The 27,967-nt window shown below is 37.3% G+C and overlaps 1 protein-coding gene across 1 annotated transcript in view; it reads left to right on the forward strand.

Annotated features, from left to right (window-relative positions):
• Window positions 1–27,967, forward strand: part of ADAMTS20 (ADAM metallopeptidase with thrombospondin type 1 motif 20) — a 208,422-nt gene that overhangs the window by 8,732 nt on the left and 171,723 nt on the right. The window contains exon 3 of the mRNA XM_032645453.1: window positions 8,745–8,907. Coding sequence (XP_032501344.1) covers window positions 8,745–8,907 — 163 coding nt within the window. The remainder of the gene's footprint in view (window positions 1–8,744; window positions 8,908–27,967) is intronic.

The following is a 27,967-nucleotide window of genomic DNA, read 5'->3' on the forward strand; positions in this document are numbered from 1 at the left end:
TTTATACCGGAGATCTGGAATTGCCCTGTGGAATGGGGAGTAAAGAATGCTACTAGAGGAGAGAAGACTCTCTTTTCAAAAACTTTGCAATGAATCTTCTGCTTTAGGCTTCTGCAGCCAATTACATATTCTTCATATCATCGATTCATTCATTCAATGTGTGCTTATGTATAATATGCTATCTCCTAGGTGTGGTCAGTGGTGTTATAATGAGGAACTGTCAGGGGAAAATATCTTTTGCATTGAACAGAGTACCCTAAAATAAAGATGAATCTCAGAGTTAATCTTCATGACCTTTTATTACATAACACTTACCCTCTGCTTAGGGTAAAAAAGGGTAGCTGTAACATTTATGTTTTTAGTGGAGACTTTTCCATCCTATATCAAACTATACTCACTTTCAAAACAGTTACTGACATCATTTTAACACACATTATCTTTCTAAGGAAGTTAGGTAGATAGAATTATTTGTTTTGTTTTATAAGTCATGGAACTGAGGTTTGAGATATGAAGTGGCTTGCCCAAGATTCCATGAGTGCAGACCCAGGACTCATACTCAGGCTTTCTTATTACAAATAGCATCAAACTGATTCTAATGTGACATATGATTAAAGATTGAGAAACTAAACATTTTCGTCTTCATGGTAGTAATTACCAGTGATTCAGTCCTTAAATGAAAATCCAATTTTATTAATAGTTGAGAGCAATCTGTTACTAAAATAAATTCTCAGTATTGACTCTAAATAATTGCCTTGTTTAATAGTACCTTTATTTTGAACTAGTTCTATAGCTGCCAGTGCTTATGTGATAACTGTAAATGATTTGGGAAAAGAGTCCAAATGGTTTAAATTTTGTGCTTGTTGTTTTCACCCTTTAATAAAATCTGAGAGTACATTATTATTGGTGGCTATAGTACATGTGTTTGCCATGTATTTAGGGAAAAATATATGAATGAATGTCAAAATACTGAAATAAGAACAGTTTGGAAAAACTATTGTATAAAAATTCTCTAAACATAAAAATTTTGACCTATGAGAGTAAATTGGAACCAGTTGCATAATCACTTGCTGCCTTGGCAAATGGAAGATCATTGCTTCAAGTAAATGGGAACCCTTTGCCCAAGTGAAAACTAGTTATACTACTTTTAATAGTCATCAAAAGAAAGACTTTGAAATTTGATTGGCATTTCTCATGAATCAAATTGCAGTGCCCCTCCGCAGATAGGCAGGTTGCTAAAAATATGGCATGATCTAAATATAATTCTACGAACCACCTGTTTTATTAAGTCCTCCAATGCCTTACGAGGTTCCTTTCCAAGTTGAAAAAAAAAAAATAAGTGCTTCCTTAGGAGCCTTTAGGCAAAGCTCTAATATTTTTATTTTTTGAAGAGAAAGTCCTCTGCAGTGGGGTGGCTTATAGAAAAATTGCTGGAAGCATAATGCTTTTAAGTCCTTCATTGATAAATATGGGCAAACCCCTTTGAGGACAAATTATTTTTTCTTGAAATTACTCTTTTAAGCATGAGGTTTTGTTGAAGAAAAGGCCTCTGAGTTATAAAGGCAGTATTATTAGCAGGCTAGAGTGTTCCAGCATGACTAAAGGAAGTGCTGATGGATTGAAACAGCTATATTCATCTTTCACATGGGAGTGCAGGTTGGACCCATGTGTGGCTTTATTGGAACATTATCATAGAAGTACCTCGTAGACAGAGTTTGATCCAAAAGGTATATAAAAAAAAGTTTTCAAGGTATAGATATTTACAGTATTGTTTGGGGAAAGTGTGACATTATTCAAAATAGTTTTGGGATGAGTAACAAGCTGCCTCATTCCTATTTGTATCTTTTACCAGGATGCTATCACATTTCTTCTGCTCAGCATGCTTTTTAAAAAGGGTAGAAAGTGATTTTTTTCCCATGGGTCCATTTACTCAAGTTTCAAAAGTAGTCTTTGTTACCTCTAAGTATAGTTAATTATTTTTTCTGGGAAAGCAAAGAAAGCTGGAATTTTGGTATGTATTGAAAATAAGGGATTTGTAGTTATATTTGGGAAATAAGCACTGGTAGAATGAATGAAATATGCTAGAGTATAGTATACTAGAAAAGTATCTAAGAAATAGATGAATTCTTTATAAATTTTTCTATTTTACAGACTAGAATTTCAGTATATCTGATGGAATTTCCTTAATTTTTAAGCCTTTTAAAAATGTGTAATCCTAATATACTAGCACATTATGTAACCAAGAGCACCTACACATTTTACTTTTCAGCATTAAAAGAAAACAAAATCATGTAACTATATCTCAGACAAGTCCCTAAACTATTGTAACTTAAGAATATTAGAGGAAAAAAAAAGGATTACTAAAGGGTATATGGGGGGAAAATCAGGTACTTTACCATGTTACAAAAATGTTTATTTCGGGCTTCCCTGGTGGCGCAGTGGTTAAGAATCTGCCTGCCAATGCAGGGGACATGAGCTTGAGCCCTGGTCCGGGAAGATCCCACGTGCCATGGAGCAACTAAGCCCGTGAGCCACAACTACTGAAGCCCGTGTGCCTAGAGCCCGGGCTCCGCAACAAGAGAAACCACCACAATGAGAAGCCCGCGCACCGCAACGAAGAGTAGCCCCTGCTCGCTGCAACTAGAGAAAGCCTACGTGAAGCAACGAAGACCCAACACAGCCAAAAATAAAATAAATAGATAAATTTATTTTAAAAAATGTTCATTTCTACAGATATGTGTTGAGTGCCTGCTACGTCTCAGGCAATGTTTTAGGTTTGGGAACTGTAAAAATAGTAAAGGCTTTGGTACCTTTAAGGAGAAGTTGGTGTGGTAATAATTATGAATGTAAAGAATTTATGACTATAATTGCCCTAATCATTTAAACAGCTTGCAGTGACTATTCAGTTAAAATAGTGATTTACATATGCTCTTTACAATGGAATTTAAAGCAACAATTACAAAGTTATTATACCTAAATAATTTAAAGATAATTAAGAAATGAAAATGAAGCCTCATTCACTAAAGCTGTGCTTATCATAGCATCCATAATTTAGTTATTCATTTCTGAATTGGTTTTTCACAGAAATATGCTTTTCTAAGTGGAAACTTGCCAAGTTTTACATGTAGGTAAATGTACATTTGTGTATTTGGAGGCCTGATGAGTGCTTTCCAGTGTCAAGCATAATAAGTGCAGCCTGCCCCTACCTGTTGAGCTTCTGCTGTGTATCCCCTTGTTGGCAAAGTTTCAGCCTCACTGTTCTCTGTCACTCAAACCTGCCAAGCTTTTCCCCGTCACTGGGCCTTTCAGTCACCACTCTTCTGTTTGCAGTGTTCTCCCAGAGTTTTCCATGGCTACCCCCTCGTTATTCTAGCCTCAGCCTAGAGTGCCTCCCCCCACCCTCTGGGATTCTCTGTCTCCTTGCCTTATTTTCTTTATTGCACTTGTTACCACCAGGCATATTACATTTTTATTATCTGTCTTTTCCCATGTAAGTATGAATTCTTTGAAGGCAGGGATTTCGTCATGCTCACCTCTGTATCTCTAGCCCCTAGAACTCTGCCTACTCATTAAGTATTTTTCAGCTGTCTTGTAGGGTTTATCAGAATTGGTGTATGATCACTAGCACAGTGCATTGTGTTAAGGCATGAACTGTGGAGCCAGCCTAACTGGGTTCACATCTTGGTCCTGTCACTTACTAGGTGGTAAGACTTGGACAAGGTACTTAACCTCACTGTTCCTCATTCATCTCAGGAACATGGGGATAATAATAACTTACCTCAGTTATTATTAGGTGGAAATAAATTATAAGTGTATATGAATGATGTCTGCTGTATAGAACCAAGTTAGTTATTGAAATTATGATAAATGCCTACCCTCGATGATTTAGCCTCACCAAACTAGAGAAAGAGATTTATTGATCAGAGCTGACCATTTGAGGGATTCTTTCCACTCTCTTGACTACCAGTGGGTGCAAGTTCTTTCTGTTTCATCCCTTGCTGTCTTAGCAGCTGCACGAAGATATTATTTAATCTTCTGAAGTTATCGCTTTGACTCTCCTTCCTCCTCCCATTTCTCTTCAAACCTGTTGATAATTCACCAACGGAGCCCTTCTCAGAATGTTTTCAAGTGCCTAAGATAAATTACAAAATAAACCAATTTTATTGAAATACAGTTATCAGGATATTAAAAATAGTTATGTAAAATTTTACCTATTATCACATTAAATAAGATCTAATAACAGAGTTGTTGAGCATAAACAATATTTTGAGATCTCAAACATCTTCATGTGATGAAAATATCTGCTCTCCACTGGCAACATCACTGGGATTTGTTGCCTACATTCACAGTTGAAGAAAATTCTAACTTTCAGTTATAGGTTCATGGTAATAAAAATGCAATTTTTTTTCTCACCTGCTTATGGACTCTTTTTATTATAACATCCCTACCTTCAAGAGTTCATATTCTAGCTCCAGCTTGCGAGTCCAGATTTGTCCTACTTCTCTGCTCAACATAAGCTGAGTTTACAAAAAGTAGGAAATAATCTCTTTCTTGGTTTAACAGATATTTATTGTGTACCACGCTGGCTGTGTGTCAGGTACTGTATAAGGCAGTGTAAATTCAGGGCTAGGTCTCTTCCTGTATGAAGCCTGTCTAATGAGGGAGAACAGTTATAAATAGCAAACGAATATATAAATACAGCATTGTAAGTGCTCTGAAGAAGTCAAACAGTAGTAAACTCTAAAAAAGTAATACATTGTCAGGATTAGGGGTAGGGATGTGGTTACCTAGTTAGCTGGTAAAGGAAAAACTTTCTGGGTAGCTGCTATTTGAAGCTGAGAATTGAACGATGAGATGGAGTCCACCAGGCAGGGGGCGGTGGCAGGAATATGAGGTGAAGGGTGGGAATTGGGAACAGTGTATATGAAGTACCTGAAGTGAAAAGGATGCTATACCTAGTCCATCCTGAATCCATCTGCTTTCTCCCACCTCTACCTGTACTGTTTCTAATGAATCCTTCTAGCATTTCTTCCAGGCAAATAGAAATATTTAGTGTTTTTTCCTTCCTTTATTACACAAATGGTAGTATACTATACATCCTGTTTTACAGTTTTATATTTTGGTATAATAATTGTATTGGAGGTCTTTCCATACCACTACATAAAATGTTTATTCTTTTTTGTCTATAACAACAAGATATTCCATTATATGGTTATACCATAGTTTATGTAAATATACTTTTTAACAGTGGACTATTGAATTGGTTCCAATATTTTGCTGTTAAAAACAGTGCTGTAGTTAGTAACCTTAATTATGTTAGCTCAACATGTGTGGAAATGTACAGTATCTGTAGGATAAATTTTCAAAAGGGGAATTGCTGTGTTAAAGAACAAACACATTTGTAGTTGCCATAGATATTGCTAAATGCTTTGCATTGTGATTGCACTAATTTACATTTTCAACGGCTGTGTATCAGAGTGCCCGTTTTTCCAGACACATTTGAAGTATGTTATAAAACATTTAGAATTTTGCCAGTCTCATAGGTGGAAATGGTTTCTCAGTTTAGTAGTAATTTCTGTTCTTCCTGTGTGAAGTTTAACATTTTTTTAATGGGTTTTGAGTCATGGTTAGAATGACCTTCCCTATTCCAAAGTGAAAGGGGCATTCTCTCATGTTACCTTCTAGTGCTTTTACAGTTTTATTTCAAAAGTTTACATCACTGACCCTTTGGAATTTATTCTGTGTGGGATGTATCCAAATTATTTTGTCCAGATGTCCACATGTCGCAATCTATTTATTAAATATACTCTTTCCTCATTGATTTGAGATGCAGTCTATACACTAATAATACTAAGTCCTGTGGTTTAGGATTTATTGCTTGCCTTTCTTTTCAGTTCATTGGTCCGTTGGTCTCCTCACATGCCAGCATTGGAGTATTTAACTAATGTGGCTTTATAATATTTTAGCATCTTATAGTGCTAGTCCCATCTCACTGTTTTCTTATAATTATCTTGGTTATTTCTTTTTTCTGTATGTACTTTGGAAGCAGTTTACATGTTAAAAAATCTGTTGGTATTTTTTTTGAGATCTTGTTATATTGAGGAACATGGCAAGTGGTTTCTAAGTTCTCTTCCTTTGTTCTCCAGTAGACCTTTGACGTTTTACAGGAATCTGACAAATTTGTTCTATTCCTGGGCATTTAACCATTTTTTTGTAAATTGGATTGCTTCTTCCATAGTATCTTCTCACTGTTTTTTATACACATGAATATTATTGAAGCCTGTGTATTTTCTCACTGAATTCACTTAGTTCTTATAGTAGTTTTTCAGTTAGTTCTTATTTGTTAAGGTATACACTGATGTTACCTATGAAGATGAAAGTTTTAACTCTTCCTTTCCAATTTTATGTTTCTAATCTTTTATCTAATTCTGTTGTCTAGGACAGGTGATACTGGGCATCCTTATATTCCTGATCTAAGTGGGAATGCCTTGCATGTATCTTTGTTATGCATGATACTGTCTTTGGGCTGTGATAGAGTTTATCGTGTTAAGGGAGCATCTACCTATTTATATTTTATTGATATTTTTAAGATCAAGAATGTTTGGTGATTTTTTTCAAAAGACATGTGATTTTTTTTCCATTTGTGTAAATGGTGATGATGAATTAAGATTTCCAATATTGAGCCATAGTTACATTCTCATGATAAACTTCACCTCGTCATGTATTTTTCACACATTACTGTATCTTGTTTGTTAATACAGTTTCAGACTTTTAGCTTGATATTCATATGTGAGCTTGTCCTGTATTTGTTTTGTTTTTCTGGGTGGTTGTTTTGTTTTGTGCTGTCTTTACCAGGCTTTGCTATATGTTTGCACTAGCTTCATAAAAATAACTTGGATTTTTTTTCATTTTTGGGAACAGTTCAAATAACAATGGAATTATCTGCTCTTTCAAGGTTTGGTGGAATTCCTCTATGAAATCATCAAGGCCAGGAGTTTTTGTGATGTAACTCTGACATCTTTTTCTGTTGTTTGGTAGAAAAGGAGTCTGTTTGGATTTTTAACATTTCTGGAGTCATTTTGGTAAATATTATTTTCCCAGAAAATTATCTCTATCATAAGTTCTCCCTCTCACTGTCTGTTTTTCTGCTTTCCTCAGGCATTCGCATCTGGTAATCTTTCTCTTCCAACTGCTATACCATCACTGTCACCATAATTCAGGTTTTGTTACCTCTCTTCTGGGCTATAGCCTCTATCTTATAACTGCTAGTATTCTACCATACAGTGTCACTAGATTAAATTCCATGTCTTATAGTCTTATTCATTCCTTTAATATATGTTATCCAATATCCGCTATGTGGTAGGCATGACAGGCATGCAGAGAAGAATACAGTCAAAGCTCTACTCTCATGGACTTATATTTTAGTGGATGGTATCAGACAAGAAACAAATATAAATAATAATCTCTCAGGTAGTGATAAGCATTATGGAGAAAAATGAAACTGGATAATGGGGATAGACGTAGGAGGCTCGGTAACATTTTTAAATAGGGTCATGAATGTTGAGTAGGGACCTGAAACAAGTGATAGTGGGAGTGATCAGGAAAAAGAGTGCTTGAGGCAGGTTTAGAAAGTGCAAAGGTCCTGAGGTGAGAGAATATTTGTCATGTTTGAGGAATAGCAAAGACATCAGGAATGGAGCTGTAGAATGAGCCAAGGTAGAATGGGAGAAGGTGAAGTCAGAACTGTTGGTCATCTGTGTGCTTGGAGGGGCCGGGTGGTGCAAAGGGGTGGGCAGATCACGCAGGACATTGTGGACAATGGTAAGGAATTTGAATCTTACTGAATGATGTGAAAAGTCATGTTACTTTTTTGTATTTGTTTTTTTGATTTGAGAGCAACGTGATCTAGACTTAAAAATTACTGTGACTCCTCTGTAGAGACAATAGAGGGCTATTGATTTAGTTCAGAAAGAAGAGAAAGTTAGGTTAGATCATGGGTGTAGTGATAAAATTTGGGAGAAGTGGTTGGATTTCAGTTATACCTTGAAGGTTGAGCCATTTACATTTGCAGATGAATTGAATGTGGGATTTGAGAGAGACCCATCCTTGGTTTCTCTCTAAGGATTTTTGTCCTAAGCTATCTGAATAATACTGTTGCCATTTACTGAGGAGGGAGCATTGAAGAAATAGCAGGTTTGGACTGAAAAGAAAGAGTTTGTCTTTGGACATGTTGAGGTTGAGAATGCTACTAGGAAGTGTCAAAAAAGCAAGTTGGATGTTGGATTCTGGAATTTAGGAGACAGGTCTTTGAGAAAACTCTTCAATGGCTCCCCATTGCTTACAAATTCTAAATTGCTAGCGTCACATTCAAGATCTTTTATCTGACCCCAGCCTTCCTTTTAAGTCTTGTCTCACTCTATTACCTTACATAGACCAAGCCAAAGAGGCTTTCTTACTTCTAGAATGTGCTAAGCCTTTGGCCATTTTAATGCCTTTGCCTATGCTATTCTTTATACCTGGAATACCTGTCATTTCACCTTGGTTTACTGGAATATTACCCAGTCTCTGTGACTTTATACATAAGAGGGAGAAGTGAGCCAGGAAAGAAACATTATGTTTAGTTGATGGCATTTAGTGAATGAACTCCTGGCTGTCTTGTTTCTGTGCTCTCACTTTAACCTGTGGCACAGCGTGCTTTCTCTGCTTAGTGACAGAAGAAAATTAATTTTTATTTTCTTTATTTCCAGATGGGAACATTTAAAGCACATGATGGTGAATATTTCTTAGAACCTATAATGAAGGCAGATGGGAGTGAACATGAAGATGATCATAACAAGCCACATCTTATATACAGACAGGAATTAAAGAGGAGCTATTTCCTGCAGTCTCACAAGCCTTGTGAAGTTTCAGGTAAACTATGAAGTAAAACTCTTTACAGTAAAAATATGATACTATTTAAATCTTTTTCAGGTTAGAATTTACATATTTTCCTTAAATATTGATATATATGATATCTTAAATAAATTTTCTTGACCTGTAAGGATCCATTAGAAATTATCTGTAGGCAATTTTGTTGTAGACTAAATTTGAATCCAAAAATGTGTTCAGTAGAGTTGACCCTTGAACAGCATGTTGGATAGGGGCACTGACGCCCTCACAGTTGAAAATACATGTATAACTTTATAGTCAGCCTTCCTTATATTCAGTTCTCCATCCATGGATTCAAACAACCATGATCATGTAGTACTGTAGTACAAATTTAGTGAAAAAAACTCACATAAGTGGACCTGTGCAATTCTAACCCGTGTTGTTCAAGGGTCCACTGTATCCGAGATTTGTAGCAAAAAATCAGAAAACTTTTATTTCAATCTGTTAGTCACAGTAGTATGATTTTTCTCAGCAGAATTTTACATGATTAAAAAAAAAACTGAACCTAAGTAACAATAACATGTTGCTCAATTTTGCATGCTTTTAAATTTGCATGAAGGAAGCATTGCAGATCGTTTTCTGGGACTTTTTTGCTTAGCATTGTTTCTGAGGTTCATCCACGTGGGTACATGTAGCAGCTGTTCATTTTCATTGCTGAGTATATCACAGTTCACATATCCATTTTCCTGTTGATGAGCTTTTGGGTTATTTGCAGTTTTTTGCTATTATAAACAATGCTGCTGTGAAATTTTTTGTCCTCATCTCCTGTGTTTGAGTTTTTCCAAAGTATACACATAGATACTAGAGAATTCCACATTGTTTTGCAAAGTGGTTTTTATCAGTTTATATTTTCAGCAATATATGAGAGATGTGTTTTTTTTTCATTATTTCCTATAAAATTCAGACTAATGATTTGTCATAGATCCGAATCTAGGAATTGCCAGTTTCTATAAAGTGTAAGTCTGTTGCTAGTAGAATACTTGTACATTGCATAGAAGTTGTATTAAGAGTTGTGTCCATATATGTACATGAATCTCCACTGTATCATTTTGTCACTCTGTCACCCTATGAAGAATGGAGAAAAGCACCTGCAGTTATCATCAAAGTACAAAATCTAGACAAAAGAGTGGGATTAGAAAGGATTTATTTGAGATTGTAGGTGTCCATAAACTATAGTTCCAAACACTGCGATGCCATCTGTTTTGGGATATAATGATATGTAGGCCTTTGAAGGTTTTCCCTGGGAATGCACTTCTTAACCTTTGCTATTATAGGAGTGCCATTTTGGAGTGGTTCTCACTGTGTCTAAGGCCGTGTTTTAAATCTATTGACACAATAGATGCCTTTCTTATGCTTTTAATATGAGCATAAGGGTTTCATTTTTGTGGCTTCAAAGAAAACACAAATGGGTACAGCTCCACAATAGAATTCTACAGAAGGCAGCTTATGCTTGTTCTGATCTACCATTCAGGAGCAGCTTGTTTAATGAATTGTTTAGCTTCTTAAGAAGAAAGCCACCAAGTAGACACTCTGAATGCATAAATGTTTCACATAATGATATGCAAGGTTTTGCATTCACAGTCAGTGTTCATTATCAGAAAGAGAATGGTTCAAGAAAAGCCAGGCCCTTTTGTTTAAAAAACCAAAAAACTTATACTAAGTTAGATTTATTATTTATTTAAAGCTACAAATAACAAGCAAGTAGAAAGCTATAGGATTTTCTTTTAATCATGATATTATTTCCCACAACATTTATCTACTAAAATGTTAAAAGTAGTATCATTCTTTTCAGTTCTTAAATTACCTACATTTTTAGGTATAATTGACATGCATATTTTTAATCACTAAAAAAGGCAATCAATTAGTGGCCTAAATACTTACCTGTTAATCATCATCTTGTTAGTAAAAATGGAGAGTTATAAATGTAATTAGTAAAATGTTATCAAAGGCTTTTATCTTCTTCCCCAGTTCACACATTGTTGTTCAGAAATACTTGCAGAATCTTACGTATTCTAAAGGTAAACCTTCATTCAGGAGAATTCTTCAAATAGGTAGGCCTAAAGATTTAGCGCTTGAACCAAAAGGATTAATTGGAAAAGGAAAGGTCATTTTCCCCCCATATTTCTATTGATTTTAATTCATTGCAACCCTAAAATGTTGTAATTCATAGTGACTTCAGCCTTGATGAATTAGGTTAAGTTGTTTTTAACATCAGATTTCACCATGTGCCTTGAGGCCATACGAATTATATTTGGTAGCCAAACCTAAGCCTTTGTGGATGCCAGGTTCCCAGGTAGACATCAGACTTAGTCTAAGTAAAATCCAGTGGAAATAGCAAAACAAGCCCATAAAACCCATGAAATGAACAAACAACCACATAGTAACAAAATTAAAACCCAAGGGAGAGGTAAGCCCTGAAAAGCCTTGACAGGAATGAAAATAAACCTCTGGATTCTGTTAAGTGTGGTTCTGCTGTTGTTTATCCTCCAAGGCAGATCAGAGCTGGTCTGTGTTCCTCAAGGGACCCGGTGAGCCTTGCTCCCTTTCTCCCATTGCAAATTTATTCATTGAGTCCTTAATATATATAAAGGAGGGAACTGGGTAAGACTTGAGTGTTTCTCTTCATTTAGGTTCTCCAAGCCCAATGGGTACAAAAGAACACAAAAACAGAAAAATTGCAAAACTGAGCAGAGGCTGCCCTACCTGTGTTAGGAGCAGATCATGGGGCTGAGCAACAAAAATTGCCTTGGGTTTCACCAAGGAGGTGACATTTAAACCATTTAATTTTCACTGTGAAGGATTTATCGGTATTTTCTAAGAAAAAAAAAAAAAGGAGGATGGGCTTATATTAAAACATCTGCGGGATTTATTTTAGTTAAGTATGCTAAGAAGATAGACATAGAGATAACTGCCTTTGAAAGAAGAGTTTATTACTTACAGTCCCCAAGAGATGGGGACATGCCCCCCCTGGGTCTCATGGAGAAGCACCCAGCTTGGTCAGGAGGTGAAGGAGGGAGGGAAAAGCATGGGCAAAGGCTTTGTTTCTGCAGTGATGGGAAGTTGTTACACAGGGTGTCTCCTGTTGGGCAGGAAGTGAACCACTGGTCACAATTTGTGGTTTGTGGTCGGAAGGTTCGTAATACGGTTTCAGTGTGCTTGTTGAAAGCTGGACTGTGGCGGACATATAAACATCTTTGGCTGTTAGTTTGCTCCTGTGATTAATGCCAACTCATCAGTTACAAAAACTACAGCAGTTGCTTAGGACAGACCTCTAGATAAGGGGGAATAATATTTGTGTCCTCAGCGTCCTGATGTGTGTGAAGAAGAGTGTAGGAGGTAAGGGAAGATGAGGCCGTGAAGGCACACAAGCCGACCGAGAGGGCTCCAGGGTCTTGTAGGCTATTCCATAAGCCCTGGGGAAATGAAGAACTTCCAAAACAGAGACATCCTCTCTTACAACTTATTACTCAGCTGGCAGATTATTTTTAAAGATAACTTTGGGTTTGAATAAGAAAAGACTGAAGGCAGAAAGACCGAATCCAAGAAAGCAGCTCTCTTGTCAACAAAGGACGTGTCAAACAAGTAAAGTGCACATAAAGAATAAATTAAAGATGATTTCCTTAACGCATTTCCTTCAATTTTGATGATATGGTAAAGATTTTTTTTTTGTGAGGGATCAATTTGGATATTTCTGTGAATGTCTGAGAATTGTCTTCTTAATAAAATTATATTTAGATATAGATGATTTCCCTTTCCTTTAAAGATAATTAATCAGCATGTGTTTGGGGAAACCCAGAGGTATCTTTAGTGTCAGCAGAAGCCACGGTTCACTTAGTAAGCTGGGAGTCAGGGAACAGAGTTCTACTTCTGGCTCTCTAACTGACTTTGAGACCTTAACCTCTCTGGGTCTTAACCTAGAGTAGGTAGTGAATGGCTGATGAATTTAATTGTTCCTATTTAAGTCAAGTTTAGGAGTTTCTATCTTAGATACCTCACAGATACAGGAAGGCAGTTACCAGAAATGAGTGAAGTGAGGTGTCATTAGGGCGTTGAGGTGTCCTTAGGGCAGTGGAATAGACATGCTTCTTGCAAAAGGTGCATTGGAAGTGTGGGACCATTATTACCAGATCCTTTGTATCTTACAGAGAAGCTGAAAATCTAAGATTTTTTTTAAGTGGGGGAATAAGTTAGAAACATGAGAGCTGAATTTGGCCCGTTGGCTGCCAGTTTGCAATCTTTTAATGATTTCTAAGGTTCCTGACATTTATAACATTTTATAAATTTGTGGGTAGAGAAGGAGGTGCCATTAATCTAGGAAGAGAGGATTGTAAATATGGCTGTGACAATGGCCAATATTTTGAACTAATAACTTGTTAATGGTATTTTTAAGAGTCAGCTCAAGCTTCTAAATATTTATAGAAATGACTATAGAGATGTTACTCATTTGCCCACCCTTTATTAAAACTACTCTCTCAAAGATCTCTTATGAGCTTCTACTTGCCAAAAGCAATCATCTCTCTCAGGCTTACTGTTACGTCATTTGGGGGGATTATTTCTCACTCTTGATCAACTTTGGCTTCTCTGACACACTTTGCGTCCATCTTTGCTGCTTTTCTTTCTTACCCTTCTTCCCATTTCAGTTCCTGGTCGTTGTTACTTTACCATCTTCTGAGGTAGACATTTTTTAAAAGTGCTCTTCTTGGCCACCAGTTTACACCATTTCTTATATAGTCTGTGGTTTTTTATACTTCTCTAATTTTAACTACTAACTTAAACGTTAGAGAACTTAAAAATGTTTATATTCAGCTCGTCTTGAGATGAAATCTCAGGTTTACAACTGCGTGATGCTGATGTTTTCTTGGATGTCCCAGCGGCATCTTAGACTCAATACATCTAAATCCGAAGCCATTCTCTCTTCTATCTCGCTCTTCGCCTGCACCCCCAAAAGAAGCCTTTATTCTTTTGGTGTCCAAATTTATGTCTAAATCAAGCACATGCTATAGTGGAAACTTAACAAGTATTGCTTTTTAAAGCCTTATTCAATTAACTAGAAAAGACTGATTTATATTTGGATAACAAATTATTTGCCTCACCCACTTAGGTTTTCCTGTTTTGCTTTATTTGTTCATCAGTATTCTAAAGTGCATGAAAGTAGTTTACTATTTTCCTAAGTGGCTATTCATTCAGTCTTATTGTACTAGTAATGTTCTTAAGTTAAATTTCATCCCAAACCAAAGAAATATCCTAAACTGTGAAATTTGACCTATTAAGATTTTGAGACTGTGAATGCTATGGAATAGAAGATACATATATATGGTTCTGTGCTTTTCAAAGCACTCTTCATAGTCATATGTCACTGATCCTTAGAGTAATTCTGAGCTATAATCATCCTCAACTTATGCATGTTTTCTGTGAGGGGAAGACCTCGTGGTGCTGTGACAATTGTTTGTTCCACACGTACAGGGTTATTTTATTAGCTGACCTGTTTTGCCAGTTGTGTGCTCTGCTTTGCCATGATTGTGAAATGTGCGTGTATTTAAGAATGCATTCCAAAGAGAAGAATCAGTCTGCTATACTTGATGCTTATTTTGTGTTGCATTATTAGGCCTGTGGCAATTCCCAGAGCTTTGAAGTCCTATTTTATTTGTGAAGTCTTGTGTTACCCAGTTTTACTTATAGTGAAGTTAATGATTCCCACATTGGGTGAATTGTGTGAAATGGGCAAATGAGGAAGGGAACCAGTATGTTAGGAACCAGAAGGTATGTTTATCCAGTCTGTCAGGTGTATTTTGAAATGTATATATCACGATAGGTAACTGAAATCCTCTGTATTTTAACTGTGGTAACAATAGTTCTTTCCAGGAAGGACTACCCGAAAACTACATACTCTTTAGAATTAAACAGTTTTTAAAAATCTTCCTTTCTCTGTATTGGGATTACATACTTCATACTGTATCCTTAAACAGGAGAATGTCTTGCTGGTAGAAATAATGATTCATTCTTCTAGTTTTGAAGCATAGTTTTTTTCTTGATGTTGTTTCTGTACTAGCTTGGGAACGAATGGGGAGAATTGTGATTCGTGAGGTAGAAGAGAAACTATTATAGTTATAACCCCTGATTGGAGAGTAAGCTACATCAGAGTCTTAAATATAATAGTGCCAAACCACTTCTCATATTTCTGTTAAGATTTGATTACATCTCACTGTAAAATTTGAGCTTCTTGTTTGTTGCTAGGAATCCTGATGTCAACTTGTTCTGGTTCATGTGTTCATGAAATCTACTGTTAAGGTGGGAATGAGATTATTAATCCTTCTTTGAAATGTACTGTGCATGTGTGTTTCTCTTCCACCTCCATTAAGAACTTTTCCGTCTTTTCTTTAGATTGGTCTACTTCTTGTTTTGAAATTCCTTGTAGGGATTTTAGTCACTTTGCAACTTGGTAAATTTTCTATGTGTTTTAACTTGACAGTAATATAAGCCTCACTGCTAGAATTGGATACATCTCCATTTTCCCTTTCTTACAGCAGTGCTTATTCTTCAGTGATCTGTCTACCACCTTGTATTTTCTTTGGCTTCTTTCATACTTAATCACATGTTCTTTAAGAAGTTTTCTCATTAATGTTTCCTCTACAATGAGATGTGTCTCCTCAAATTTTTAAAAAAAAAATCCCTGTGCTCTAAGTAGAAGTTTATTTAGATGCTCTTCACTTACAGAGATAAAAATGTGAATGGAGTCATTAGTTTTTAGCTCTTTTACTAATTGTATCTTATTACAGGTTCTTGCTTTACTAAAAATTGCTATTCATTTTACTTATAATTAGCATCTTATTCATTCTCCTGTGGTTAATGTACCTACTCATGATTTTGTAAGACTAAGAACACAGGCTTTTGAATGTCCCATAGAATGTCTCACAATTTAGGGGCTACTCTATTTATTCTGAACATAATTAACACTGTCTTGCATTGTTTTAAAATTTCTTATGTGCTCTGTTATCCTACCTCTCAGTTTTAAGATTCTTTGTTTATGCTCCTTAAAGTAAAAGGTTACATTTTATTTCCTTATTTACATTCCTCACAGCAACTAATACTATTGAAATATATTGTGCATATAATAAATGCTGTGTAAATAGTTGAGGAATTGTTAGTACTAAAATAACCGCTTACAGGTAGGCATGTAAGATGAGGTTCATTCAGAAGATGATTTGGGGCCTCATAGAAAGAGAACCTAACTCAGATATGGAAGTCATGGAAGCTTACTGGAGAAAATAACTCATTATCTGAGACTCAAAAGAAGAGTAGGGATTAGTCAGGGAGAGAGTGAGAAGTATTTCATATGGAAGCAACAGCATGTATAAACACCTGGAGATGAGGCAGTACTAGAACCATGTGGGAACTATAAGTAATTAGTAAAAACTGTGGGATGCCAGGAGATGGTGAGATGACCTGATGCTGGGGAGGTCAGCAGGGGAAAGTTCGTGAAGGTCAGTGTAAACCTGGATTAGGTGTTTGGGCTTTAACTCAGCACCCATCCAGTAGATACTGGGAGTCGTCTCCCCCAGTAGTTCAAACAAAGTTCCCGGTGTAGGGTCTGATTATTTTGTTTGACCTGACTTGGCCTGAGTTAATTGCTGTTATTGGAGACAGAGCTGTAATCAGCCACACCCACCCTGGTGGTGGGGTCAGATCACTGTAACTGTAACTATAGACTAAGTGGGTGGACAGGGATAGATACCCAAAGAGAAATTGGGGACTGTTGTAAGAAGTTAGGTGAATAAATGCTGGGTAGAGAAAACCATAACATGCAGAAACACGGGATGGACAGTTGTGATATTGGGGTTAGAAAAATTGTGTTTGACGTGCTTTTGAGCACTGCAAAAGGAGATGCCAACAACTGATAAGTACAGAATGAAGGGGTTATTTCTGACATTAATGAGTTAGTAGCTGAACTTCATGTTGAAAGACATGGAATGGGTAGAGGACTGAGTTATTAATAGCTAAAATACAGGCTATGGTACAAGAAAGAGAACTGGTAATATTATTCTTAGTGTAACACTGTCCAGAATTTTCAGTTACCTCATTTTTTCCACTGTCGGAAAATTCAATAATTTCACATATATTCTAGCAAACTTGGATTATCTGACCACACCTCTGTTTTTTATTTTGGGGTTGGAGAGAATGCAAATAGAAAGACTAGGCTAATATTCAGGTTGTGACTTTCAAAATTGGTGCAACAAGAAAATAGAAGAAATTTCTGAATTCTTTATCTTTTACTGTAGTAGTATATCCACTGCTAGCCCTAGAGGACTCGGTTTATAGTTCAGCTGGAAAGAGAAAATGTATGGTGTAGGGTCAATAAATAAAAAGCCTGCCCTTTCTGTTTCCCATCTCGTGGTGTGCCAGGAGAAGAAAGGACAATAAAAAAGCAAGAAAAGTGTCGTCGTGAAGTGTGTGTGGGCAGGTTTTCCCTGCTCCACGTTCTGGGGTGGGGTTGAATTTAATAAGTGGAGAAGAAGGCTGACTGCTAAGAGGAGACTCAGGTCCTTGTTCTACATCAATAACTCTGGAGGATGAGGTCTCAATTTTACCCTAACATGGGTTTGTTTATTCATTCATTTATAAAATATTTATTGAGTACCTCCTTCACTGAAGCTACAAAGGTGCTGGGGCTGCATAACACATACCATGACCAGCCTGTACAAGTACAGTTGCTGTGAGGGAGGGGGAGACGGTAGTAGGAGATGAAGCCAGCATGGTAGTGGGAGGCTAGATCCTATAGTTGTAGGTGGATCCAGGTTGTGGGGCCTGAAGATTAAACAAAGGGCGGGGGGGCTTCTTTAAGAAAAATAATAGAGAAATTATGAATACAAAATTTCTAGGGTTCCTTCAAGGTCTTTGAAAGGGACTTCATAAGTGAGAGGTCAGAAGTTAACCTGTTTTAGGTTCATGGTGAACCCACCTCAACCCATAGGACATTGTAGGTCACAGTAATGGCTTTGGCTTTAACTTTAACACTGGAAACCACTGTAGGAGTTTGAACGTAGGAGTGACCTGATCAGCCTACGTTTTAAAGGGATCACTCAGATTGTTGTAAGGAATGCTGTAAGGCTAGCAGAAGGGCAGAAGCAAAGAGGGTTAGAGGCTATTGCAGTAATCATGTTGCTAAATGATGTCTTGAATTAGGGTGATAGCCATGAAGTTAGTGAGAAGTGGCCACATACTCTGTACATTTTATTTAATTAATTAATTTATTAAACATCTTTATTAGAGTATAATTGCTTTACAATGATGTGTTAGTTTCTGCTTTATAACAAAGTGAATCAGCTAGACATATACGTATGTTCCCACATCTCTTCCCTCTTGCGTCTCCCTCCCTCCCACCCTCCCTATCCCACCCCTCTAGGTAGTCACAAAGCACCGAGCTGATCTCTCTGTGCTATGTGGCTGCTTCCCACTAGCTATCTATTTTACGTTTGGTAGTGTATATATGTCCATGCCACTCTCAGTTTCTCTCAGCTTACCCTGCCCCCTCCCCGTGTCCTCAAGTCCATTTTCTAGTAGGTCTGCATCTTTATTCCCATCCTGCCCCTAGGTTCTTCATTTTTTTTTTTTTTAGATTCCATATATATGTGTTAGCATACGGTATTTGTTTTTCTCTTTCTGACTTAACTTCACTCTGTATGACAGACTTTAAGTCTATCCACCTCACTACAGATAACTCACTTTTGTTTATTTTTATGGCTGAGTAATAGTCCATTGTATATATGTGCCACATCTTCTTTATTCATTCATCTGTGGATGGACACTTAGGTTGCTTCCATGTCCTGGCTATTGTAAATAGAGCTGCAGTGAACACTGTGGTACATGACTCTTTTTGAATTATGGTTTTCTCAGGGTATATGCCCAGTACTGGGATTGCTGGGTCGTACGGTAGTTCTATTTTTAATTTTTTAAGGAACCTCCATACTGTTCTCCATAGTGGCTGTATCAATTTACATTCCCACCAACAGTGCAGGAGGATTCCCTTTTCTCCACACCCTCTCCAGCATTTATTGTTTGTAGATTCTTTGATGATAGCCCTTCTGACTGGTGTGAGATGATATCTCATTGAGTTTTGATTTGCATTTCTCTAATGATTAATGATGTTGAACATTCTTTCATGTGTTTGTTGGCAATCTGTATATCTTCTTTGGAGAAATGTCTGTTTACGTCTTCTGCCCATTTTTGGATTGGGTTGTTTATTTTTTTGATATTGAGCTGAATGAGCTGCTTGTAAATTTTGGAGATTAATCCTTTGTCTGTTGCTTCATTTGCAAATATTTTCTCCCATTCAGAGGGTTGTCTTTTCATCTTGTTTATGGTTTCCTTTGCCGTGCAAAAGCTTTTAAGTTTAATTAGGTCCCATTTGTTTATTTTTGTTTTTATTTCCATTTCTCTAGGAGGTGGGTCAAAAAGGATTTTGCTATGATTTATGTCATAGTGTTCTGCCTATGTTTTCCTCTAAGAGTTTGATAGTGTCTGGCCATACATTTAGGTCTTTAATCCATTTTGAGTTTATTTTTGTGTGTGGTGCTAGGGAGTGTTCTAATTTCATTCTTTTATATAAAGCTGTCCAGTTTTCCCAGCACCACTTATTGAAGAAGTTGTCTTTTCTCCATTGTATATTCTTGCCTCCTTTATCAAAGATAAGGTGACCATATGTGCGCGGGTTTATCTCTGGGCTTTCTATCCTGTTCCATTGATCTATATTTCTGTTTTTGTTCCAGTACCATACTGTCTAGATTACTGTAGTTTTGTAGTTTACTCTGAAGTCAGGGAGCCTGATTCCTCCAGCTCCGTTTTTCTTTCTCAAGATTGCTTTGGCTATTTGGGGTCTTTTTTGTTTCCATACAAATTGTGAAATTTTTTGTTCTAGTTCTGTGAAAAATGCCAGTGGTAGTTTGATAGGGATTGCATTGAATCTGTAGATTGCTTTGGGGAGTATAGCCATTTTCACAATGTTGATTCTTCCAGTCCAAGAACATGGTATATCTCTCCATTTGTATCATCTTTAATTTCTTTCATCAGTGTCTTAGAGTTTTCTGCATACAGGTCTTTTGTCTCCTTAAGTAGGTTTATTCCTAGGTATTTTATTCTTTTTGTTGCAGTGGTAAATGGGAGTGTTTTCTTAATTTCACTTTCAGATTTGTCATCATTAGTGTATAGGAATGCAAGAGATTTCTGTGCATTAATTTTGTGTCCTGCTACTTTACCAAATTCATTGATTAACTCTAGTGGTTTTCTGGTAGCATCTTTAGGATTCTCTATGTATAGTATCATGTCATCTGCAAAGCGTGACAGTTTTACTTCTTTTTCGATTTGGATTCCTTTTATTTCGTTTTCTTCTGTGACTGCTGTGGCTAAAACTTCGAAACTATGTTGAATAAAAGTGGTGACAGTGGGCAGCCTTGTCCTGTTCCTGATCTTAGTGTAAATGGTTTCAGTTTCTCACCATTGAGAACAATGTTGGCTGTAGGTTTGTCATATATGGCCTTTATTATGTTGAGGTAACTTCCCTCTATGACTACTTTCTGGAGGGTTTTTATCATAAATGGGTGTTGAATTTTGTCGAAAGCTTCTTCTGCATCTATTGAGATGATCATATGGTTTTTATTCTTCAGTTTGTTAAGATTGTGTATCACAATGATTGTTTTGCGTATATTAAAGAATCCTTGCATTCCTGGGATAAACCCCATTTGATCATGGTATGTGATCCTTTTAATGTGCTGTTGGATTCTGTTTGCTAGTATTTTGTTGAGGATTTTTGCATCTATGTTCATCCGTGATGTTGGCCTGTAGTTTTCTTTCTTTGTGACATCTTTGTCTGGTTTTTGTATCAGGGTGGGCTCGTAGAATGAGTTTGGGAGTGTTCCTCCCTGTGCTGTATTTTGGAAGCATTTGAGAAAGATAGGTGTTAGCCCTTCTCTAAATGTTTGTTAGAATTTGCCTGTGAAACCATCTGCTCCTGGGCTTTTGTTTGTTGGAAGATTTTTAATCACAGTTTCAATTTCAGTACTTGTGATTGGTCTGTTTATATTTTCTATTTCTTCCTGGTTCAGTCTCAGAAGGTTGTGCTTTTCTAAGAATTTGTCCATTTTTTCCAGGTTGTCCATTTTATTGGCATAGAGTTGCTTGTGGCAATCTCTCATGATCTTTTGTGTTTCTGCAGTGTCAGTTGTTACTTCTCCTTTTTCATTTCTAATTCTGTTGATTTGAATCTTCTCCCCTTTTTTCTTGATGAGTCTGGCTAATGGTTTATCAATTTTGTTTATCTTCTCAAAGAACCAGCTTTTAGTTTTATTTATCTTTGTTATTGTTTCATTCATTTCTTTTTCATTTATTTCTGATCTAATCTTTACAATTTCTCTCCTTCTGCTAACTTGGGTTTTTTTTGTTCTTCTTTCTCTAATTGCTTTAGGTGTAAGTTTAGGTTGTTTAGTTGAGCTGTTTCTTGTTTCTTAAGGGAGGATTGTGTTGCTATAAACTTCCCTCTTAGAACTGCTTTTGCTGCATCCCATAGGTTTTGGGTCATCATGTTTTCATTGTCATTTGTTTCTAGGTGTTTTTTGATTTCCTCTTTGATTTCTTCAGTGATCTCTTGGTTATGAAGTAGTGTATTGTTTAGCCTCCATGTGTTTGTATTTTTTATGGATTTTTTCCTGAAGTTGATATTCAGTCTCATAGCGTTGTGGTCGGAAAAGTTACTTGATACAATTTCAATTTTCTTAAATTTACGAAGGCTTGATTTGTGACCTAAGATATGATCTATCCCTGAGAATGTTCCATGAGCACTTGAGAAGAAAGTGTATTCTGTTGTTTTTGGGTGGAGTGTCCTATAAATATCAATTTAGTCCATCTTGTTTAATGTATCATTTAAGGCTTGTGTTTCCTTATTTATTTTCATTTTGGATGATCTGTCCATTGGCGAAAGTGGGGTGTTAAAAGTCCTCTACTATGATTGTGTTACTGTCAATTTCCCCTTTTATGGCTGTTAGCATTTGCCTTATGTATTGAGGTGCTCCTATGTTGGGTGCATAAATATTTACAATTGTTATATCTTCTTCTTGGATTGATCCCTTTGTCATTATGTAGTGTCCTTCTTTTTCTCTTGTAATAGTCTTTGTTTTAAAGTCTATTTTGTCAGATATGAGAATTTCTACTCCAGCTTTCTTTTAGTTTCCATTTGCATGGAATATCTTTTTTCATCCCCTCACTTTCAGTCTGTATGTGTCCCTATATCTGAGTGGGTCTCTTGTAGACAGCATATATACGGGTATCGTGTTTGTATCTATTCAGCCAGTCTATGTCTTTTGGTTGGAGCATTTAATCCATTTACATTTAAGGTTATTGATATGTATGTTCTTATTACCATTTTCTTAATTGTTTTGGGTTTGTTAATGTAGGTGTTTTCCTTCTCTTGTGTTTCTTGCCTAGAGAAGTTCCTTTAGCATTTGTTTTAGAGCTGGTTTGGTGGTGCTGAATTCTCTTAGCTTTTGCTTGTCTGCAAAGGTTTTAATTTCTCCATGGAAGCTGAATGAGTTCCTTGCTGGGTAGAGTAATCTTCGTTGTAGGTGTTTCCCTTTCATCCCTTTAAATATGTCCTGCCACTCCCTTCTGGCTTGCAGAATTTCTGCTGAAAGATCAGCTGTTAAACTTATGGGGATTCCCTTGTATGTTATTTGTTGTTTTTCCCTTGCTGCTTTTAATATTTTTTCTATTTAATTTTTGATGGTTCGATTAATATGTGTCTTGGTGTTTTTCTCCTTGTGTTTATCCTGTATGGGGCTCTCTGCACTTCCTGGACTTGACTAACTATTTTCTTTCCCATATTAGGGAAGTTTTCAACTCTAATTTCTTCCAATATTTTCTTAGTCTCTTTCTTTTTCTCTTCTGGAACCCCTATGATTCGAATGTTGGTGTGTTTAATATTGTCCCTGAATTCTCTGAGACTGCCGTCAATTCTTTTCATTCTTTTCTCTTTATTTTGCTCTGCAGTCGTTATTCCCACTATTTTTTCTTCCAGATCACTTATCTGTTTTTCTACCTCAGTTATTCTGCTATTGGTTCTTTCTAGAGAGTTTTTAATTTCATTTATTGTGTTGTTCATCATTGTTTGTTTGCTCTTTAGTTCTAGGTCCTTGTTAAACATTTCTTGTATGTTCTCCATTCTGTTTCCAAGAGTTTTGATCAACTTTACTATCATTACTCTGAATTCTTTTTCAGGTAGACTGCCTATTTCCTCTTCATTTTTTTGGTCTGGTGGGTTTTTACCTTGCTCCTTCGTCTACTGTGTGTTTCTCTGTCTTCTCATTTTGCTTAACATACTGTGTTTGGGGTCTCCTTTTTGCAGGCTGCAGGTTCGTAGTTCCCGTTGTTTTTGGTGTCTGCCCTCAGTGGCTAAGGTTGGTTCATTGGGCTTATTGGTGGAGGGGACTAGTGCACGTGTTCCAGTGGATGAAGCTGAATCTTGTCTTTGTGGTGTGCAGGTCTGTGTCCGGTGTTGTGTTTTGTGGTGTCTGGCCTTATTATGATTTTAGGCAGCCTTTGTGCTAATGGGTTGGGTTGTGTTCCTTTCTTGTTAGTTGTGTGTCAGTGCTTGCTAGTGTCCTTGCATTGTAGCTTGCTGGTCATTGATTGGAGGTGGGTCTTGGTGTTGAGATGGAGATCTCTGGGAGATTTTAGCCATTTGATATTACGTGGAGCCGTGAGATCTCTGGTGGACCAATGCCCTGAACTCGGCTTTCCCACCTCAGAGGCACAGGCCTGACACCTGGCCGTAGCACCAAGACCCTGTCATCCACATGGCTCAGAATAAAAGGGAGAAAAAAAGAAAGAAAAAAAAATAAAGTTATTAAAATAAATATTTAAAATAAAAAAAAAAAAAAAGAAAGAAGAGACCAAACAAACCAAAAAACAAATCCAGCAATGATGACAAGCACTAAAAACTATACTAAAAAAATAAATAAATAAAACGGACATACAGAACCCTAGGTCACATGGTAAAAGCAAAGCTATACAGACAAAATCACACAAGGAAGCATATACATACACACTCACAAAAAGAGAAAAAGAAAAAAAAAATATATATCATTGCTCCCAAATTCCACCGCCTTAATTTGGGATGATTCGTTGTCTATTCAGGTATTCCACAGATACAGGCTACATCAAGTTGGTTGTGGAGATTTAATCCGCTGCTCCTGAGGCTGCTGGGAAAAATTTCCCTTTCTCTTGTTTGTTGGCACAGCTCCTGGGGTTCTGCTTTGGATTTGGACCCGCCTCTGCATGTAGGTCGCCTGCGGGCATCTGTTCCCCCTCTCAGACAGGATGGGGTTAAAGGAGCAGCTGATTCGGGGGCTCTGGCTCACTCAGGCCGGGGGGAGGGAGGGGCATGGATGCAGGACGAGCCTGCGGCGGCAGAGGCTAGTGTGACGTTGCACCAGCCTGTGGCACGCCGTTGAGTTCTCCCGGGGAAGTTGTCCCTGGCTCATGGGACCCTGGCAGTGGCGGGCTGCACAGGTTCCCTGGAAGGGAGGTGTGGATAGTGACCTGTGCTTGCACACAGGCTTCTTGGTGGCGGCAGCAGCAGCCTTAGCGTCTCATGCCCGTCTCTAGGGTCCGCGCTGTTAGCTGCAGCTCCTGCCCGTCTCTGGAGCTTGTTTAGGTGGTGCTCTGAATCCCCTCTCCTCACACCAGGAAACAAAGAGGGAAGGAAAAGTCTCTTGCCTCTTCGGCAGGTCCAGACTTTTTCCCAGACTCCCTCCCGGCTAGCTCTGGCACACTAGCCCCCTTCAGGCTGTGTTCATGCCACCAACCACAGTCCTCTCCCTGCGCTCCAACCGAAGCCTGAGTCTCAGCTCCCAGCCCCCCGCCCACCCCGGCTGGGGAGCAGACAAGCCTCTCGGGCTTGTGAGTGCTGGTCAGCACCGATCCTCTGTGCAGGAATCTCTCCACTTTGCCCTCCGCACCCCTGTTGCTGTGCTCTCCTCCGCGGCTCAGAAGCTACCCCTCTCTGCCACCCGCAGTCTCCGCCCGCGAAGGGGCTTCCAGTGTGTGGAAATCTTTCCTCCTTCACTGCTCCCTCCCACAGGTGCAGGTCCCGTCCCCATTCTTTTGTCTGTTTTTTCTTTTGTCCTACCCATGTATGTTGGGAGTTTCTTGCCTTTTGGGATGTCTGAGGTCTTCTGCTAGCGTTCAGTAGGTGTTCTGTAGGTGTTGTTCCACGTGTAGATGTATTTCTGATGTATTTGTGGGGAGGAAGGTGATCTCCATTTCTTACTCGTCCATCATGTTGAAGGTCTCACTCTGTATGTTTTGTCAAGCTGATAGGTGGGTTGAGTGTGAAGGTTGACAGTAAAAATTGTCACAGATAATTCTATGTTTGTCTGTTTGTTTTGCCTGAACAAATGGAAGGATGGAGTTGTCACTTGCTAAGATGGGGAAGTCTGAGGGAACCACAGGTTAGGAGGGAATAAGAGGAATTAGGTTTTAGATATTTTGAATTTAAGGTGCCAATTAGGTATCCAAAGGGAGAATAGTCAGGTAGGCAATAGAAAATATGAGTTGGGAGCTCAGTAGGGGAATCTGAGCTTGGGATAATAATTTGGGAGTCATACTATAAATTATATTGAAAGATAAGTTTGTGTGAAATTGCATAGGGAATGGATTAGAAAGAGAAGAGAAAACGTCCAAGGACTGTACTATATGGGCCATGTCGATTTTTAGCAGTTGGGGAGATGAGGAGAAAACTAGGAAGACTGAAAAGTAGAGGCCAGGGTGATAATTAAAGAGAACCCTGAGGAATGTGTACCCCAAAGCCAAGTGAAAAAAATTTTCAAAAGGTAGGACTGATTAATTAGCTAAATGATGCTGAGAATTCAAAGAACATGAAGATTTAGAACTGATTATTAGATTTTGCAAAGTAGAGATGATTGGTGACCCTAACTGTTGTGCTGACTGGAATGGGTTCCAGAATATTTTCAGGAATAAAACTCATAAAATTAAGGTATTATTAAGGAGACTTAGATGAACTATCTTTAGGCTTTCCTTGTTGAGGACTAATCCTGTCAATGGTGAAAACCTTCATAGAAAAGATGATATATTAAACTTTGGAATGTAGCATAATATAAAATAAAATAAAAGACGAAATAAAATAAATCTTTGAAATTAAGAGCTCAATATATCAATTTCAAACTTTGATTTATTCCTTTTGTCAAAATCCAGAAAGAGTGGACTTAATAAACTACCAAAAGCAGTGTAAATAAGTTTATTTTGTGTAAAAGTTAATTGAGATGTTTCATAGAAATTGAAAACATTTAGCATAACATTTATTCTGAAAAGTGTCCTTATATGTCCATCTGTTTTGCTTAGTATTTTTCTTCCATTGGTTCTTATATCTGTTGTTGTGCCAACACCAAAAACAATGTTGCTAACGGGAGAGGCCACAGCAGTGAGAGGCCCAGGTACAGCAAAAAAAAAAAAAAAAAAAAAACAATGTTGCTAAAAATAGTCCTAAAAATAGTATAGCTCTATTATAAGTCTTGAAATGTGGTAGGACAAGTCCTTGATATATGTAAATTACCCTTTACATTTCCATATATGTATTTTAGAATCAACTTGTTGGTTTCCACAAAAGGAAAAAAAGGGATTTTGATTGGATTTAATTGCATCAATAGATCAATTTGGAGCAGTGACATCTTTCTAATATTGTCTTTTAATCCATCCGTATGGCATATCCCTATATTCTTGCTTAATTTCCCATTTAATATTTTATAGATTTATTTGTAGAGGTCTTGTGTCTTTGTTTTCTTCCTGGGTATTTGGTCAGTTTTGACACTATTGTAAATGGTATAATTTTTAAAATTTCATCTTCTAATTATTGTACATAAAAATGCAGGCAAACTTTATGTTGATCTCTATTTTTTTATTTTTAAAATTTATTTTATTTTTGGCTGCATTGGGTCTTTGTTGCTGCGTGTGGGGTTTCTCTAGTTGCGGCAAGCAGGGGCTGCTCTTCATTGCAGTGCGTGGGCTTCTCATTGTGGTGGCTTCTCTTGTAGAGCATGGGCTCTAGGCACATGGGCTTCAGTAGTTGTGGCCCATGGGCTCAGTAGTTGTGGCTCATAGACTCTGGAGCGCAGGCTCAGTAGTTGTGGCACACAGGCTTAGTTGCTCCGCGGCATGAGGGATCTTCCTGGACCAGGGCTCGGACCCATGTCCCCTGCATTGGCAGGTGAATTCTTAACCACTGCACCACCGGGGAAGTCCCTATATTGATCTTATATTTAGCAACTGTGCTCATATATTCTAATAGTTTATCTGTTCATACTTTTGGGTTTTGTACATGAACAATCATATAAGACAGTTTTATTTCTTCCTTTGAAAGATTATTTCAACATTTTATTTCTTTTCTTGCCTTAATGCACTGGCTAGGATTTCTAGAACAATGTTGAATGGAAATGGCAATGATGAAAATCCTTGCCTCATCACCAATTTTGGAATGAAAGCTTTTGACCTGTTCTGATGTGTACAATGTTTACAACAAAATGTATGTTTTTCTTAGGAAGAAAAATCAATTTTTATCTGATTAAGACAGTTCCCCTGAACACCTGCTTTATTAAGAACTTTTATTATGAATGGATATTGAATTTTATCAAAACATTTTATGCTGCATGTACCAAGGTGATCATATTTTCCCCCTTTGTTCAGTTATTTGATTCTCAAATGGCAAGTCTGGCTTGGGTTCTTATCAGACTAGGTTTGCTAATATATTCTTTAGACTTTCTTCATCTATGTTCATGAATGAATATGGTTTGTAATTTTTCCATGGAAAAGAGCAAGCAGTATGAGGGCCTATTGAAAAGAATGGTTAAAATGATGGACCATGGAATATGAGCTGTATAATCATTTTTGTTTTATACACTTGATATTCTTTTAGATTTACTCAGCAGGTAAAGGACAAAAGTCAATAAATCAATAGGTTTATGGAGAGCAATAAATGTAAAATTTT

This window comes from Phocoena sinus, chromosome 10, assembly GCF_008692025.1.
Source record: "Phocoena sinus isolate mPhoSin1 chromosome 10, mPhoSin1.pri, whole genome shotgun sequence".
Classification (NCBI taxonomy): Eukaryota; Metazoa; Chordata; class Mammalia; order Artiodactyla; family Phocoenidae; genus Phocoena; species Phocoena sinus.